Source organism: Microtus oregoni, unplaced genomic scaffold (assembly GCF_018167655.1).
Source record: "Microtus oregoni isolate MIOR12 unplaced genomic scaffold, Mior012 000011F_ref0000422, whole genome shotgun sequence".
Classification (NCBI taxonomy): domain Eukaryota; kingdom Metazoa; phylum Chordata; class Mammalia; order Rodentia; family Cricetidae; genus Microtus; species Microtus oregoni.
The window spans coordinates 16,298,153-16,315,799 of NW_024543070.1; the positions used below are offsets into that span (position 1 = coordinate 16,298,153).

A 17,647-nucleotide genomic window follows, 5' to 3' on the forward strand; every position below is an offset into this window, starting at 1 on the left:
GGGACCTTTACACTGGGTGAGTGGGAATGAATGAAAGCTCTAGGAGCAGAAACAGAGGCAAGGAACTGGATAAGGGGAGCGCGAAGAGCAGGCAGCAGGAGCAGGCGTCATGTGCAGTGCAGCAGGAGAGGCCTTGGCCTGGTGGGCGGATGGCAGCAGCTGGAGCAGAGGCTGGGTAGCAGGAGAGACTAGATAGGGAAAGGCGAGCATGGTGACACAAACCGTTGGTCCCAGTACTTGGGAGCAGAGGCAAGTGGGTCACTGAGTTCAAAGCCAACCTGGTCTACAGAGTAAGTTCCAGGACTCAAGGCTACAAGGCTACATTCTGTCTCAAAAAACATTCAAGAGGCAGAGGCAGGTGGATCTCTGTGAGTTCGAGGCCAGCCTGGACTACAAGAGCTAGTTCCAGGACAGGTTCCAAAGCTACAGAGAAACCCTGTCTTGAAAAATAAAATTTAAGGACTGGAGAGATGGCTCAGAGGTTAAGAGCACTGACTGCTCCTTCAGAGGTCCTGAGTTCAATTCCCAGCAACCACGTGGTGGCTCACAGCCATCTATAATGAGATCTTATGTCCTCTTCTGGCCTGCTGGCGTACATGGAAGGAATGTTGTATACATAATAAAAAATAAATAAATAAAAAAGAATCCTGCCTGGAAGTCTTTAAAAAAAAAAAAGAAAAAGAAAGTTTAAAAAAACAGGGGAAAATTTGGAGGATATGAGAAGGCAGAGAGGAACCCTTCATCAGAGCTTCTGGCTAAAGCCTTTGCAAGAGACACAGCAAGAACCCCAATACCATTAATTGCTTGAGGCCTTTCTCCCTTCCCAGCTGTAAACCTGCTAGGAATTTCACTGAAACTTCCATTGACAAGGACAGAATGTGTAATATATCCTTTGTGCAGCTCTAGTGGCTTTTGAGTTTTACTGTTTTAGAATTCTGTCTCTCTTATCAAAAGAGATAGAAGGAAAAGAAAAAAGACTTCTTAGCAATCCTTTAAAATGTAATCTGAGAGCTGGGCATGGTGGTGCACACCTTTAATCTCAGCATTCGGGAAGCAGAGGTAGGTGGACCTCTGTGAGTTCAAGGTCAGTCTGTTCTACAAAAGTGAGTTCCAGGACAGCCCCTGCAGTTACAAAGAGAAACCCTGTCTCAGAAAACAAAACAAAAAAAAGTCAAAGGAAAAGATGTAATCTGAGAACCACCAAAACCACCAGAACCACTAACATGACTAGTGCTAAGGCAAATTAATTGCTTGCACTCCCTTGAGGAGCCCATATCCACAAGTGGGTACAAATACTCTTTCCCCTATGCTCCCTTGGGAAACACATACCACCAGCTCTCCTACTTGAATGTGTCTTACTTTCTTCTGATTGGATTTTCTTCTTCACTCTTGTGCTTTAACCTATATTAAAATATCTTGAATAAAATTTCCAACTCTGCTTCCTTATACCAGCTGGTCTTGAAATCCCTTCAATATCAAAGCCACGGATCCCTGTTTGGACTGAGTTGAGATCTCCTAAAAAGTCTAGGGGACATGCCTTTAATCCCAGCACTTGGGAGTCAGAGGCAGGTGGATCTCTGTTAGTTCGAAGCCAGCCTGGCCTACAAAGCCAGTTCCAGGACAGCGAAAGCTACACAGAGAAACTCTTGTCTCGAAAAACAAAAAACAGGGGCTGGAGAGATGGCTCAGCAGTTAAGAGCATTGCCTGCTCTTCCAAAGGTCCTGAGTTCAATTCCCAGCAACCACATGGTGGCTCACAACCATCTGTAATGAGGTCTGGTGCCCTCTTCTGGCCTGCAGGCATACACATAGAAAGAATATTGTATACATAATAAATAAATAAATATTTTAAAAAAAAGAAAAACAAAAACAAAAGTCTAGAGGAATTCCTCAGGTTGTTGTGGGTTGTGTCTCTTCTTTCAAGAACGACAAGAGAAGATAATGCTTCTTGCAGGGGCCAATCATCACATCCTTGTAGCCTCTATTCTATTTGGATTGTAGGCACTTGGGTTTTCCTGGGAAGCAATTACATTTTAAGCATAAAATGATGTTAACTCTCTTTTCAGTCACTGGCCACCATAGGAGAAGTGGGTTATGGGAAAAAGCAGGAAGCAAGGAGTCTGGATATCAGACCGGAAAACTAACAATTAAAGTCTTGGAGTGGGGTGGTGGTCTTGGAATTTGAGGGAAATAGATTACTAGGAATGTCACCCCTCCCACCCCGTGTGTGCTCTGCAGTAGAACCTGTATCTTACTGATGGAGGGATTGCGGGGTAAAATAAATTTAGTGAACACTATGGGGCTGGTGCTTGCTATGTAAGTGTGAAGGCCAGAGTTCAAATCCCTAGAACTCATAAAAGGCTGGACTTGTAGTGCCAGCGCCTGTAATTCCAGTGCTAGTAGAATCCTCCGAAGTTTGTAAGCTGGCTAGCCTGGCATACACAGAAGAAAAACAAAAGAAACCCTGTGTCAAACAAGGTGGAAGGCAAAGATCAACACACAAGATTGTCCCGCTGATCTACGCTGGCATGCGTGTACACACACACACACCACGCTAAAATTGGTGAACTGGGGGGGCATAAAGACCCAAAATGATGACAGGGCCTTCCAGGGTACACACCCCTTCACTGATACCATTAGTGCCTACTGGAGCCCGGGATGTACCCGGCTTTTCCTTTGTACTGGTTTCTGCGGGCTCCGGGCGTACATCTTACCCCTCTCACGCTAGCATTTCCAGTTCTGCAGGGATTAGGAAAAGGTATCTCCCTTTGTCAGAGGCATCTTCGCTCAGGTGTCCAGTGACTCAGTTTCCCTGGTCACCTGGTCTTCACTTAGTGTCGGGAGTGGTGATAGGCATATGTAAATGAATGACCAGAAATAATTACAGGCTGAATCAGTGGCTATACTAGAAATAGAAGCCAGGCGTCTTGACTCAGAAGCCCGAGGTTCTCCCTAGCGCCAGGCGCACGCTGCGTCCGCCCCGCGGCCGGGACCCTTCCGGGGTAGTGGTAGCAATAACAGGTTCAGTTCCTCTGCTGCCCCTGTGTGCTTCCGCGCCCGGCGCGCAGTTTGACGAGCGTGGGCGGAGCGGGCCAACTCCGGGGCGGGGCCTTGTCGTGGGCGTGGCCTCCTCGAGTTCCGGAGTGGACTGTCTGGCAGCCTTTGCTGGATCCGAGATGCAGCCGCCGCCCCGAAAAGTGAGATTTGCCCGGGAAAGAGGACTTCCTGGGGGTCTTGGGGAGCGGAGGGAGCCTACGGACACTCGACTCGGGGTGGAACACAGGGAGTGGCAAGGAGGTCAAAGCCTAACACAGAAGAAACCGAGGAAATAGCCCAACCTCTCTCGGGCCCCGCCCCCTCACCGCTCCCTGTATGGTGTTTTGTAGGTCCCCACGCCGGAGTAGGCTGGGGATCTACATCTCTTTTTTAATCCTACAGGTGAAGCCATCCCAGGAGGTGAAACTTCGCTTCTTGGAGCAGCTGAGCATCCTTCAGACCCGGCAACAGAGGGAGGCGGATCTGCTGGAGGATATCAGGTAGCCCCAGACTCCTCACGTTCACGGTACTCCATCTTCACAGGATCGAGAGCCACTCCTTCCTCGGCTTCCATCTGCCAGCGTTGGGCGTTATCAGACGGAGCTGGCCTACCCATTCATGACCCTCACCTTAGGCCTGCTTCCTCAGATATTGGGGCTATATTCATAAACAGAGAGCCCCTTCCTCAAACGGCTTGACCCCAGATCACTCTCCTCACCCCCACAATCAAAAGCAGAACATAATCCCCTTCCTCTTCCAGACCTGTTGGAAGTCTGGCAGACACCGAATCTTCTCAGTTCTCTCACCTCCAGGCCCACAGTTGGTCCTCCAGGAGTGGGAGGATCCTGCTGGGGCTGTGAGCAGTAAGGTGCAGCTGACCTGGGTTGCAGCTGCCAGAGGTGATCTCAAGGACTCATCTTTCAGACCCAGTCCCTCTGGATGTAGTCACTCTCTGGGCTGGTTTCCTCTTCCTCCTGCTCAAGCTGAGGGGAGGATTGAGTGTAGGAGAACAGGAGCAAACAGTAACCACTCATTCTCAACCTCCACAGATCCTACAGCAAGCAGAGGGCAGCCATTGAACGGGAGTATGGCCAGGTATGGGACTCCTGTCTGGACCTTCCCTCTTGTTCTAGATTCCTTTTCACAAGCAGCAGTGCCCTCCCCTCTTAACTGTGGTCAAGACCAAATAACAGTGTAATGTTTTTTAATTTGTGAGTTGATTAGAACAAATGATTTTGCAAAAAATTTTTTAAAAAGAACAAATATCTAGAATCTGTGAGATTTGTGCCAAACCCTTCTCTGCTACTTACTTATCTGCATGACCCTGGACAAGTTATTTAGTATTTTTGGCCTCATTTTTTTCCTCTGCAAAATGGGAATAGTACCAATAATACCCAAACTCCACACATGGTTATAAGGGTTAAATGAATTAATGAATACAAGGCATTTTGGAAATGTATATGTTGTATAGCCCAAGGGTGGTATCCTAGACCCTGGTTTGAAATTCTCCCCCAGTTGGGGTGGGTCTTCATAAAAGATATGGTGGTTTTCTTGTCAGGCACTCCAGAAGCTGGCTGGGCCATTCCTGAAGAGGGAAGGGCAGCGGAGCGGGGAAGTCGACAGCAGGTGAGTCGCTCAGAGCTGGAGGTGATGGGAAGCTCAGCCCCAGAGCCGTCTGGAAGTGAGGACCTATGAGCAGGGGAAGGCACAGAAGCTGCAGGTAGAGCTGACACTGCAGCCGCAGAGGAACTGACCCAGCAAGGACACTGTGGGTTGGGGTGGAAGGCATGAGTGATCCTGTGGCTGAGCTAATGGACTGATCGATTGATGGGCTCCTGGGGGGCGGGGGGACACTCTGTCTCTCATGGTGTTGGGTTGGGAGGGGTCTCATGAACCAGTGGAGTGTTTCTCTCTTCAACACATACCTTCTCTGGGGAGGAGCAGGACAGTGTTTGGTGCCTGGCGCTGCCTTCTGGATGCCACTGTGGCTGGAGGCCAAACCCGGCTCCAGGCTTCTGACAGATACCGTGACCTAGCAGGGGGCACTGGGAGGAGTGCCAAGGAGCAGGTGCTTAGGAAGGTATGTCTCGGTGGATGGTGTAAAGGAAGCTCCAGTATAGGATGAGCCATGGTTTGGGTCAGGGTGCTGTGTATCTTTGCCCCTAGGGGACAGAGAGTCTTCAGCGGGCACAGGCTGAGGTGCTGCAGTCCATCCGGGAACTGAGCCGAAGTCGGAAGCTCTATGGGCAGCGAGAACGTGTGTGGGCCTTGGCACAGGAGAAGGCAGCTGATGTCCAGGCCAGGTGGGCTCTTGGATGTCCGAGGACACACAAAGTGTGGTGCGAGGAGTATTAGGGTGGAATCAAAATTTCCCAACTGTGCTTGACTCTTGACTGTTTTTGCCTGCACAGGCTGAACCGAAGTGACCACGGGATCTTCCACTCTCGGACCAGCCTCCAGAAACTGAGCACCAAGGTCTGGGGGAATACAGGCATTTATAGCCTAGTATTTGGGGGTCCAGTGGCATAAAAGTAAGAATGGGTTGAACCTAGGTTTCCAAATTTCCTAGTGCTTCATTGGCAGGCATGTGGTAAGCACTCCCGTCAGGTGGCTCCCTGGATTCTCTGACCCTCATTTTCTTCATTTGTATAGTGGAAACAATACTTTTCTTTCTTTGTCCCTTTCTTTGTGATTCTTGAGCACCTCTACGTGCTAGGCAATACTCCACCCCTGGGGATGGAGTGAGAACAGGACTCATGGAGTTCCATCCTCAGAGAGAATGTGAATAGTCAGATGAAGGGTAATAGTTGGGTGCGATTTAGAAGGGAGATCTCACGGAGCAGGAGGCCTGAGTGCCAAGGAGGGGGCTGCTGGGGGAGGAACCTACTGAGGAGAGGAATGGTGAGTGCAAAAGCTGAGGAGTCACTTAGGCTCAACGATCTGAGAGAACAAGACACACTCGTGGAAAGGGTTTCAGTGGTCAGTTCTTGTGAGGTCTGGTAAGACACAGTTTGCATTTTTCGATGCATGCAGATGCCATGTAAGGGTTTTTAAGGCAGTGTTCTATGTGAAGGTTTTGGTGTAGCACCAGGCATGTAGTAGACACTCAGTAATGTGAGATCTGTTCTGGTTCTGGGTTTGAGATTGGCCTTGGAAGGACTCCCATGCTTCAGGGCTCCCTGCTGACTCTTATTTCCATTCCCTAGCTGTCTGCCCAGTCAGCCCAGTATTCCCAGCAGTTGAGAGCAGCCCGCAATGAGTACCTGCTAAATTTGGTGGCCACCAATGCTCACCTTGCCCACTACTACCAAGAGGAACTGCCATCCCTGCTCAAGGCCAGTACTCATCCAGACTACTCCTGTCCTCAGTGAATGCAGACACCACCCCTGTTTCTCCTTCTTCCCAGGCTGGCCAGTGCTAGTGCTTAGAGTGAATAGAAGATGCATCTGTGGGCTCTGGTTCTGCTTCTTGGTGGCTCTGTCATGCTAGACATCTGACTCCACATTCCTCATCAGAGTTAATCCCAGTTTGCCCACATCATAACACTGATGAGGTTCAAAGGGAACGGATGTGGAAGTTCTTAAACTATGAAGTGGTTTAAACGTGACTGTGTATAACCAGAAACAGTCTTATTTCTTGTCTCCTCCTATCGCTCATTTGTATGCCCTATCCATGGATGGATAATCTGTACTAGAGGCCTGGGAGAATGGTTGTATGCACCTAATACATCATGGTACCTTATGGTTCTCTCCAGGTCCTGGTAAGTGAGCTGTCAGAATACTTGAGGGACCCCCTCACTTTATTAAGCCACACGGAGCTGGAAGCTGCAGAGATGGTCCTGGAACATGCCCACCATGGGGGGCAGGTGACTTCTCAGGTGAGGACTGGAGCTGTGAGTGCTCCCTAGTGATGCTTTATGCTTTTTCATTGGAATCCAGCCCCTCTCCCACCCAATGCAGTGCTCACCTTTCTTCCAAGAAGGTCTGGAGACAGGGTTGGGTGGGTGGCAAGTGAGTGACTTGTATTATCCAACACTAGGTAAACTGGGAACAAGATGTGAAGCTGTTTCTTCAGGGGCCTGGAGTCTTTTCCCCCACGCCACCTCAGCAATTCCAGCCAGCAGGGGCTGATCAGGTGAGACCACCGTGCTTGTGGAAACAGGCCAGATCTAAACGTAAGTATGCTCTAGACCCCTTGTCTCATTGTCCTTGTTCTGGTATCGATCTGGTAGTTCAGCCTTGGACAGGGGATTTCAAAATCCCATTCACCTCCGTCTGAACACAAACACACCTCAGTCCAAAGTTCAGTCCCTGTTCTCCTCATTCCACCTCTTCCATTAGACTCTGACTCCATTCCTGGGCCTGTCTCTACATGAGTACATACTTCTGTCCACAGACGAAGGCATTCAGTCCATTCTCTTTGTCCCTCACACTGGAGATCAAGATGAAGAAGGAATGGGCCAGAGAGCTGGCTCAGTGGCTAAGAGTACTTGTTGTTCTTGCAAAGGACCTGGGTTTGATTCCCAGCATGCACTTGGAGACTCACCACCTCCTCGGGCACCAGGCACAAATGTGATGTGCAGATAGATATACACACAGGGAAAACATTCATACACAAAATAAAATAAACCTAAAACAGAATTTTAAAAAGATGAAGAAGAAAAAGGAACTGATGAGAAGGATAGAATTGTTTTGTTTTTCTCAAATATTCCTTGGCTTTTTCAGGTGTGTGCCCTGGAGCGGGGAGCAGAAGGGATGGTTGGAGAGAGTGGCCTGGAGAAAGAGGTTCAGCGTTGGACAAGCAGGGCTGCCCGGGACTACAAGATCCAGCATCATGGGCATCGGGTGAGGTGGGGGTGCAGGTATTGGGGGTGGGTAAGAATAGCTGAGAGATGGGGGCCATTGATGCAGTCAGGAAGGAGGGAAAGGAATTTTAACACAACAGTATGATTCAGCTGTTAGAGCACAGCTTTCAGAACTACACAGACTGGGGTTTGTATTCTCTGCTATTGCTTGTGAGTTCTCTAAGTCTGGGTAAGGAATGACCTCATCTTTCTGGACTTTGGTTTCCTCATCACTAAAATGGAGCCAATAATAATACCTACCTCACAGGGAAGGTAGGTGACACATTGCAAGTGATGCAACTAGCGAGGTCCTGGGCTCAGAGTAAGCTCTGGCCCACAGCATCTCCACCCACCTCTGCCATCCTCACCAGGTCCTGCAGCGACTGGAACAGAGGCGTCAGCAGGCTCCAGAGCGAGAAGCCCCAGGCTTAGAACAGCGGCTACAGGAAGTGCGGGAGAACATCCGACGGGCACAGGTGAGTCCCAGCCCTGGTCTAAGAGCCATTGAAACCCTGCCTCCTCATCTAACCCACCTCCACTGTGGTAGAGAAAAAGAGGGAAGCAGAGGGTAGACACAGCTCGCCAGGGTATTATCTCTTCGTCCTCACACCAGGTGAGCCAGGTGAAAGGGGCTGCCCGGCTGGCCCTGCTACAGGAGGCTGGCCTAGATGTACAGTGCTGGCTGAAGCCAGCCATGACCCAAGCCCAGGAAGAGGTGGAGCAGGAGAGACGGCTTAGTGAGGCTCGGCTGTCCCAGAGGGATCTCTCTCCCATGGTAAGTTCCTCCTTTTCCCTAATCATACACATTGGGAGGCTAAAATTCCTTATTAGGAGGTAGAACATTGAAAATGGGAATCACAGTATCTAATTCAGAGGATTATTATGAGGCTGGGATGATACTGCCTAGTTTCTCAATAAACTTCTGATATTGTGATTAAGAACCGTGGTTCTGCCGGGCGGTGGTGGCGCACGCCTTTAATCTCAGCACTCAGGAGGCAGAGGCAGGCAGATCTCTGTGAGTTCGAGACCAGCCTGGTCTACAAGAGCTAGTTCCAGGACAGGCTCCAAAACCACAGAGAAACCCTGTCTCGAAAAAAACAAAAACAAAAACAAAAGAACCGTGGTTCTGCTGGGTGGTGGCGGCGTACGCCTTTAATACCAGCCCTTGGGAGGCAGAAGCAGGCAGATCTCTGTAAGTTCGTGGCCAGCCTAGTCTAGAGAGCGAGTTCTAGGTCAGCCAGGGCTACCCTGTCTTGAAAAAACCAAAATCCAAAATAAAAATAAGTAAAATGAATAAAATAAACCATGGTTCTAGGAGCAGTCTGTAAGTTAATTGAATGCCAGCCACTCCACTTAATAGCTTTGTGGTCTTGGCAGATGGCTTAACCTTTGTGATCCTGTTTTTTCATAAGTAAAGCGAGGTTAATATAGTTATACAAAACAGTGGTGAGTTATACTGAAGTTAAATGAAGCATATATAGCACCTAATGGTTTTTGTTGCTACTATTTAGTATCATCCTGCCCTATGGTGGTTTTGATTGTGAGATATGGTGATTGGTTGAGGGGTACTGCCTTGACGGAGGATTCCCAGTGTCCCTTAGAGATAAGAGAGGCGTGTGGGAGACCCATGCAGTATTTGAGACAGTATCTGTCCTCTACCCTCTCCAGGCTGAGGATGCTGAACTTTCTGACTTCGATGAATGTGAGGAGGCTGGGGAGCTCTTTGAAGAGCCTGCCCCCCCAGCCCTGGCTACCAGATCCCTCCCCTGCCCTGCTCATGTGGTATTTGGCTACCAGGTGTGAATGGGTATAGAAACTTCAGATGGGCAATGGGCAGGGGTGGGGCAAATCTTGACCCCTTCCTTGTGGGGCTCAGGCAGGACGTGAGGATGAGTTGACTATCACCGAGGGTGAGTGGCTGGAGGTCATCGAGGAAGGAGATGCTGATGAATGGGTTAAGGTAAGTATGGGACCCTGGACTGGGGGCAGTGGGAGGCTTATTCAGGTAATGCCAGAAACCTGAGTGGCAAAGAGCCAAGGTCATGGACTGCTGAGCAAGTCTGATACCTGTTCACATTGCTGGGTGAGCAGGCTCGGAACCAGCATGGCGAAGCGGGCTTTGTCCCTGAACGATATCTCAACTTCCCGGATCTCTCCCTTCCTGAGAGCAGCCACGGCAGCAGCAATCCCTCAGGAGCAGAGCCCACAGGTAAGAGAAGTAAGTTACAGATTCAGGGACCATGGGTATAGATAGATACAGCTTTCTGGATGGTTGTGGGTAGAGTGGCATAGAGCTAATGTACCACAGCCTACTGCTCATTTCATCCTCTCTCCTGGGCTCCTGTAGCGTTCCTGGCCCGGGCCCTGTATAGCTACATTGGGCAGAGTGAAGAGGAGCTAAGCTTCCCTGAAGGGGCACTCATCCGCCTGCTGCCCAGGGCTCAAGACGGTGTGGATGATGGCTTCTGGAGGGGAGAATTTGGGGGCCGTGTTGGAGTTTTCCCATCTCTACTGGTAGAGGAACTGCTTGGTCCCCCAGGGCCACCTGAATTCTCTGACCCTGAACAGGTGACTCTTCATTCTCCCTCAGTTCTCAGTAACCTCTGGGGTGACCCTTTCACCTCACCTCAACAATGCTCCATATTAATCTTAAAGCTTTGTTTCCTCCCTCTGTTTGCCTCCTACGGTAGCTTAGTCCTCACTGTGTGCTGTGACTGGAAAGGGAAAAGAGAAACCAAGACACCCTTCCTAGAAGGTTGGGACTTTTAGGGCCAGATAGGCCTGAGTACAGATTGCCACAGCATGACTTTGAGTGGTTACTTACCTTCTCTGAGCTGCTTTCTTCGTGTATAGGACAGAAGCAACAGCTGCTCTAGCAGGCTTACTGTCATGACTAGAGATGACAGAGGGAAACTCCTCAGCCCCACGGGACACAAGAAGTGTTTGAATTTGTGTTGCCCTGTCATGACATACCTGGCACATACTAACTATTCAGTACATACTGGCTACCGAAATATCTATCCGTTACAACCCTCATTTGGCTGCTTTTGGTACTGAGAATAAATGGGAGAGAAACTGAGAGTGGGGTGAGAGGAAACGCTGGTTAAATGTTCCCATGGACCAGGAATGACTGTCTGCCTACCCTGTCTCCAGACGCTGCCATCCCCTTCTCCTCCCAGTTTTTCGCCTCCTGCACCCACCTGTGCCTTGGAAGGATCCGCTGCACCTGCTCTGCCTCTGGGTGAGTAGAGAGAATTGGGGTCTTGGAGCATAAGTAATGGCAAGGATGAAGTTTGGACTCTGCCTTACCTGCTCTGGTGCACCCTGGGTGTACCTTGCAGTAAGAGGTCCATGGCATATTGTCCAGGAGGAGGGCTTGGATTTGGAGCCAGGTTCAAACCCCTTAGTCCGTTTTTATTGTATGACTTGAGGCAGAAGGCTTAACCTGTCTGGTCCTTGGTTGCTGTGGGCCACTAGCATTATAGTAAAAGTACATCTGACAGATCACTGGACAAACTCATGGGAGTGTATTCCCACGAGGAACCTGATGTGCAGAGCTTTGGGAACACCCATCTCTTGAATAGTGGCTGTCAAGTCTATAAAAATCTTGTGAAGCCATAGCTTTCCTCCTTTCTAGAATGGGATTTATCCTGAAATATCCCAGCGGTGTATAAATCATTCATTGAGATAACATCTTACTGTACTGGCGACTGGATGACCTCTCTCACATTGTGCGAAAGCATTCACTCAGTCAAACCTTTGTTCTCACAGTCAAATCTATACTTGGTCTAGGTTTTCTGTTGTTATACTTTAGTCTTTGGAGATAGGGCTAGCCCTGAACCAGCACTCCTTCCACCTCTGCCTTCCTGATGTGTTACGATTAGAAGTATGAGCCACTAGCCTAGTTGGTTTATAGTCTTTAGAAAGTAAAGGGCAAGGCACTGGTTTATTGAATTATCAGGGGCTGGAGAGATGGCTCAGTGCTTAAGTGCACTTGTTGCTCTTTCAGAGGACCCAGGTTTGATTCCCAGTACCCACATGTGAGCTCACAACCATCAGTAACTCCAGTCCCAAGGGATCTGACACTCTCTTCTGATCCCAGTGAGCACCAGGCATGCCTGTGGTACACAGGCATACATGTAAGCAAAACACTCATGCACATAAGAAAAAAAAAGAGTTAACCAAGATGTCTGTTAAAGAGTATCCATCGCTGAGCAGTGATGGTGCATGACTTTAATCCCAGCACTCGGGGGGCAGAGGCAGGTGGATCTCTGAGTCAGAGGCCAGCCTGGTCTACAAAGTGAGTTCTAGGACGGCCAAGGCTATTATTACACAGAGAAACCCTGTCTCGAAAAACCAAAATGAAGAAGAAAAAAAAGAGCATACAACATTGTGATTGGCATATAGGAAACATGGATGTTTTAGATCATTGTTATCAAAATTAGCTATCTTTTCTCATGGTCTTACATTCTCCTAAAACGTACCTTTTCCTCTTAGTATCCTTGAACTCTGAGATATAGTATTTATCTTTGGATTAATTTCTATATTTTTTTGGGGTGCTGGGGATCTAACTAGGATCTTGTTCATGCTAGGCAAGCATATCTACCCTTTATCCCCAGCCCCCTAGTTTTCACCATGAAATACTCAGCTTTTCTGATATGCTCTAGTATGTCCATCTCTCCAAGTCACATGCCCTGACGATAGTCAGTCTCATCTCTTCCGCCACTCCTACTTCACTTTGAGTAAGGTCGCATTGGGGCATGTGCTCCCTGCGCCCCTCTGTGCGTGCATGTGTGTGATATGGGATTCTCGATAGCCACTTCGAGGGGAGCTGTTGTACTCCGCCCCCTTTCTTTGGTCCTTTGTACAGAGCAGTTGTGCATTAAGTATGTGAGGATGGATGGACTAATGGATTTTATAGCTCAGGCCGGTGATTATTTTTTGCCAAGTCAACAAGTATTTATAAAGTATCACTATCCTAAGTGCTGGAGATGCAGCATGGAGCTCAACAAAGCTTGAGAACTGACTTTCGGTTTCTATTTCTAGACAAAGTCCTAGACTGCCCAGGACCTCTGGACATGATGGTGCCTCGACTCAGGCCGGTAAGAGCCTCTGTCTTGGAGAAGACTGTCCTGAAGGGTCATTCCTATGGGTGCTGTTTTGTATGCTGGGCTGAGGTAATGGACAGGGATATTCCCAAGAGGAATTCTGGGGCACTGATTATGTATATCCCCTGCAGATGCGTCCACCACCTCCCCCACCAGCCAAAGCCCCGGATCCTGGCCATCCAGATCCCCTCACCTGAAGGCCGGGGGGTCACTGCCCCCCAGTGATGCTGCTGCCCCTATCTCCATGCTGACAGACACCACCCCTGCAATGATCTGGAGCGACATAGGCAAAAGTTGCAGTCTTCCCCCATGTCCACTCTCGCCTCCAGGGGTAGAAGCTGGCCCTGTTCCCATTTCTGGGATTTGAACCCATTCCTTTCCCACATTGTTCTTCTGTCATCTCTGGGCCGGAACTACCCCTTTGATTTTTTTTTTTTTTACCATCACCCCATATCTAGGGTGGTAAAATATCCCAAAATTTCTGGGGCTGGTACCCATTCCTTAAAGCATTTTACGGTTCTGGCTCATCTCTGTCTTCACCCTGCCTCTGTGGCCAACTCCACCCCGAATGCTGGGGTCACCAGGCCTGGAGCCAGGAGAAGAGCAGGTCTTGGAAGTCAGAAGGAGCTGGAGCCAGGATGCAAAGCAACTGTAATGGTCTGAGCGGATTTATTGACAGTGAATAAAGGGCGTGAAGTCCAAGCCAGGGCCTGGGCCTCTTGTGCCAAGAGGGCAGGGGGCCTAAGGTGCTATTGCTTTAGGGGCCCACCACGGGTAGGGCCTGGTCCCAGCTGCCACGCTCTTGCATGTGGAGCGAGATTTTGGGGAAGGCAGGCCAGGCAACCCATTGGCAAGTAGGGAAAGGAAAAAGAATGAGGGGTTGAGAATTGGGAGCGGCTCCTCCTGAGGTCCCTCAGCCTGGGACCATGTAACTCCGGATAGAAGTAGAGCTGGTCCCTCAACTGAGGAGCAGTGCTGTCCAGTGGAGGGCAGAGCCTTCATGGCTACCCATACCCTGGCAATGCCTGCTGGTATCCATCAGCACAGTGAAGACTGAGGCTTGGAAGAAAGGAAGGGGGACATTGTTGCTTCCTGTTTGAGCTCTGATTGACCAATTCTCCAGAGACCATTTCTAACTCCTGGAGAACCTCTATGCCCACTCCCACTCCCCACCACCAGCCAAGGACTCTGTAACACACACTAAGCCTGTAGTTCACCCCAGGGTCTCAGGGAGTCGATGGGTTTGGGTGGTTTAGGTAGAAGGTGAGAGGATGAGATTACCTGATCTCGAGCTCAGGGAGACTCGCCTCATATACCCCCTGCGTCTGATGGTAGAGACTCCTGAGAGAAGGGGAAGTGTTCATTGGGAAGAGGAGGTGGATAATCAGTGTTGCTCAGCATAGGGACAGAAGATGTGTGTCCACCATTGCCCAATGCATCTCTGACCATGTCTTCATACCTGCTGACCTGAGGTGTCCAGTTTGGTTGGCTGTCCATTTGCCTCTTGACTAAGCAGCTCTGGACTTGGGCCTCTTCCTCTAGTGCCCAAGTTCAGTTCTGCAGAGGTTCCAGGGGCTCCCTCAAGTGTACAAGGGACTAGGCTGTCATCCTTGAGTCCTCCGTTCTGCACTGGGTGGGTGGCTACAGCCTGGGAGGGTGGTGCCTCAGGGAGCAGCCTTTCAGTAGCAGTTGTCCCTGTCCTAGGCTGCCCTCCTGCAGCCACCTGACCGGCCCCTGGTTCCTGCCCCCCACCAGAGCCCCAGCTTCTGTCTGTAGGAGAACCATCACGATGTTCATGTAGGCCATAGCGCTTCTCAATGTGTGTCACTCGGAATCTGGGTGGGAAGAGAACAATGCAGCTTAGGACTACAGCCCAAAGGTGACCTAAACCTCCCTCCCTGGGGTTGATGGCAACTTCTATGGCCTGGGTAGGGAGGCCTTCTGAGATTGTGGGACAGACACTTTGTACAGCTTGATGCCTGCTGCAGTTGCTCGGTCATTCAGAGGAAAGTATTGGGCACCAACTTAATCTCCCTTTTCTTGGACCACTGTATCCCCACCTGCCCACTGAGAATACAGTGGTCTCTCCAGGCCTGGGGCGACCTTTTCCTTCCTTAGAGCGACCCTGACGGACAAGTGGGGGCCTCTTGTTGCGGCTACAGTGGATGCAAGGAGCTGCAGAGCCAAGATGCACTGTGTGATGATGGGAAGGAGCTCCATCCTGCAGGCTGGAGGTGGCATCCACGCTGGACCACAGGAAGAAAGCAGAATGGAGCAGAAATGAGATTTCCATTTCCCTTCCTACCATTTCTTCTGTTCTCTCAACATAATCCTCCCCAAACCCCACCTTCCCCAGGTTCCAACTCCTTTTGTCTTGAGTAAATTCAGTGTTAAGAAATGAGTGGTCACACATTCTTCCTTTCCACCCTGGTTACTAAGGAGAGTAATGCTTAACCAAAGAAAGTGACACCAGAGGTGAATGCTAGTCTGCATGGTATCTAGATTGGAAATAAAGTGTCAAGGGTTTCTATAAAACTTCTCCCATAGGTTAGCTAGCCTTGTCCACCCTCTCCCCCAACTCCCATGGTACTTGGGAAAACTGTATTAGAGCGGGTACTCCAAGGTTTCCAGCTCACCTGGAGAGCTGTACCGTCCCTTCTCCTTCGCTGTCCCCTAGCATCTCCTTCAAGGCCTCAGCATTGGCTGATAGGAGAGGGAGAAGCAATCAGTGGAGGTGGAGGTCAGGGCAAGAGACAGTTTAGGAAGGAGCAAGCTTTTGGCCTATACCCACCTTCATTTTGGATGATACAGCGAACAATCCTTTCTACTGTGTCCTCATTCACGTCATCGTCTTCAGCTGAAGGATGAAAGAGGTTGGCAAGGAAGTGGGAAATGAGTCAGCTTTGGGGGAATATGACCTGATGGCCCCAGGGGGGATGGCTGAAAATGTATCCCTTTACCTATATGCCTTCATGCATCAGGCTAGAAAAGGTAGGAGAGGAAATGGGGTCCTAGGGTTACCATGAGTGGACCCCCTTCTCTAGCCTCGATTTCGGGGTGGTGTCACTCACTTTACATGCAAGACTCAAAAAAGCATCATAAAGCTGTCTTTTGGGCTGGGTTTGTCGGCCAGGGAGGCCGGAAAAAGTTGGGGGAGAAGGGTAAGGAAGGAAGGGGCCTTAATCAGGGTTCTAGGATCCTCACTCACGGGGCTGGAGCTGGGCATCATCGGGCTCTGAGCCCCTAGACGTGCGGCAGCGGTAGCCTTTCTTCTTGAGCACGTGGCAGATCATGAAGCCTACAAGGCCCATGAGGAAGAAGACCAGCACAAGCAGGAAGAGCATGTACAGCCCATGTTGGGGTGGCTCCAGGCCAGGCTGTGGTTCCGACATGAGGCCCTGGGGGACGAGCGCGGGCCAGGGCGCCTCCTGGGTTTAGTGGGCTGCAGCTGGGTACCCGCAGAGTAGGAAGGCATTTTAGGATCCGCAATAGGAGGCCCGCCCCACCCCCTACCGAACCAAGGAGCTGTCCGTACTGAGGGTGCTGGTTGGCTAAAACCGCCCCAGGCTGGAGGCCAGACAGCATCTACAAAAGCCCTTTGCTGCACCCCAGCCCCACTTTTCTGACGTACAGACAGCTATCCTTTACAGCTCATCCCGCGCCCCCGTCCCTTCCAAGGACACTGCAGCACAAGATGGGACGAAATTCTCAGACAACGAGCCCAGGAAACACGTTTGAGTCAGTGTTGCTACCTCCTCTACACCAGCCTGAGCCAGGCCTCGTGCAGCCCCCATCCCTCCCTGCATTCCCGGGTCCCTTCTTTTTCGGTTCCTCCCACCCTGACCACCTGGCCCACCCGGTACCGGTGGTTTGGTTCTGTCTCCGGCTCCGGCTCTGGCTCGGGTCCCGGTTCCAGGGGCGTCCTCGTCCGGCTCAGGGCCCCCGATGCCCTCCCGGAGCTCATCCCTTGCTTCCTCCCCCTCCCCCCTTTGCCGCCTCACCGGCTCCGGGCTGGTGGCTGCGGATACCGGTGCCGCGGCAGACGGGGGGAGGGAAGGATGGCAGAGGATGTGGACCGGTTGGGAGCCTGCCTGGGAAATGGAGGGGATAGGGGGGCGCCTCTGAAACTGTCCCGGGTTCCCAAATGCCTTCACGCGTCGCGGGCCCGGGACCAAGGGGCGGAGCACAGGTGTGCGGGGCGGAGAGCGTGAGCCTTACGCGTGTGAGTGAGATGTGCGCGTGACTGCGCCGCCCCCCCCCCCCCCCCCCCCGAGGAAGAATGTGCGGCTCAAGTCTGGGTCTTCATGGGTGGTCGGGAGGTCAGGAGGGGCTGTGGCCACCGGTCTAACCCTCACGACTGGCACAGGTTCTGCCCTCCTAACTCGTTTCCCGGACGAGTGGAAATCTTCCTAGCGCACTGGGAAAAGCTGGCTTTCTGCGCCTGAGAGGGGCAGGGTGGCCAGCTCTTCCGAGGTTCCTAGAGAGGGACCATTGCCCCAAGATCCGTTTGGGGCTAGCGGCTGGACGGGATGACTCTGTTTCCCGAGGATATGACCCCCACCCAAAAAGAAACGGTCCTTGTATCTTATGAATAATGCCACGGCTCCCCCCGCAAGCCTCAAGAACCCAAGCCTCAGAACCCGGGCCAGGACAGCAAAGC

At 50.9% G+C, this 17,647-nt stretch overlaps 2 protein-coding genes across 4 annotated transcripts; one reads left to right on the forward strand and one right to left on the reverse strand.

The window, feature by feature from the left end:
* Positions 1 to 3,089: 3,089 nt before the first annotated feature.
* On the forward strand, positions 3,090 to 13,506 carry Fchsd1 (FCH and double SH3 domains 1). 2 transcript variants are annotated; one of them, XM_041660475.1, is made up of 20 exons: positions 3,090 to 3,197; positions 3,439 to 3,536; positions 4,086 to 4,131; positions 4,595 to 4,662; positions 4,981 to 5,116; positions 5,203 to 5,339; positions 5,448 to 5,511; positions 6,243 to 6,371; positions 6,791 to 6,913; positions 7,075 to 7,170; positions 7,761 to 7,880; positions 8,251 to 8,355; positions 8,493 to 8,654; positions 9,548 to 9,676; positions 9,756 to 9,839; positions 9,971 to 10,097; positions 10,227 to 10,447; positions 11,033 to 11,120; positions 12,926 to 12,981; positions 13,119 to 13,506. In XM_041660475.1, exons 1-20 carry the CDS (start codon positions 3,177 to 3,179, stop codon positions 13,182 to 13,184), a joined length of 2,076 nt encoding a protein of 691 aa, XP_041516409.1. In that variant the 5' UTR covers positions 3,090 to 3,176; the 3' UTR covers positions 13,185 to 13,506. The 2 variants fall into 2 exon arrangements, with proteins under 2 accessions (XP_041516409.1, XP_041516410.1); XM_041660476.1 differs by having other exon boundaries at positions 9,971 to 10,088.
* Positions 13,507 to 13,642: 136 nt separating this feature from the next.
* On the reverse strand, positions 13,643 to 17,194 carry Rell2 (RELT like 2). Of its 2 annotated transcripts, none has more exons than XM_041660478.1 (8): positions 16,851 to 17,194; positions 16,196 to 16,435; positions 15,779 to 15,844; positions 15,624 to 15,690; positions 15,048 to 15,233; positions 14,447 to 14,822; positions 14,269 to 14,328; positions 13,643 to 14,046 (listed from the first exon to the last, which is right to left on the reverse strand). In XM_041660478.1, the coding sequence occupies exons 2-7, from the start codon at positions 16,377 to 16,379 to the stop codon at positions 14,296 to 14,298; spliced, it is 912 nt and encodes a 303-aa protein (XP_041516412.1). In that variant the 5' UTR covers positions 16,380 to 16,435; positions 16,851 to 17,194; the 3' UTR covers positions 13,643 to 14,046; positions 14,269 to 14,295. The 2 variants fall into 2 exon arrangements, with proteins under 2 accessions (XP_041516412.1, XP_041516411.1); XM_041660477.1 differs by having other exon boundaries at positions 16,844 to 17,194.
* Positions 17,195 to 17,647: the final 453 nt, after the last annotated feature.

Excerpts from the sequence above, each read along its gene's own strand:
- Rell2 (XM_041660478.1), bottom strand. The coding sequence starts at position 16,379 with ATGTCGGAACCACAGCCTGGCCTGGAGCCACCCCAACATGGGCTGTAC. Across the intron at positions 15,845-16,195 it reads TGATGCCCAGCTCCAGCCCC|CTGAAGACGATGACGTGAAT; the intron begins GTGAGTGAGGAT and ends TTCATCCTTCAG. Across the intron at positions 14,823-15,047 it reads ACTGTATTCTCAGTGGGCAG|ATTCCGAGTGACACACATTG; the intron begins GTGGGGATACAG and ends CTTCCCACCCAG.
- Fchsd1 (XM_041660475.1), top strand. The coding sequence starts at position 3,177 with ATGCAGCCGCCGCCCCGAAAA. Across the intron at positions 7,881-8,250 it reads TCCAGCATCATGGGCATCGG|GTCCTGCAGCGACTGGAACA; the intron begins GTGAGGTGGGGG and ends CATCCTCACCAG. Across the intron at positions 10,448-11,032 it reads AATTCTCTGACCCTGAACAG|ACGCTGCCATCCCCTTCTCC; the intron begins GTGACTCTTCAT and ends CCCTGTCTCCAG.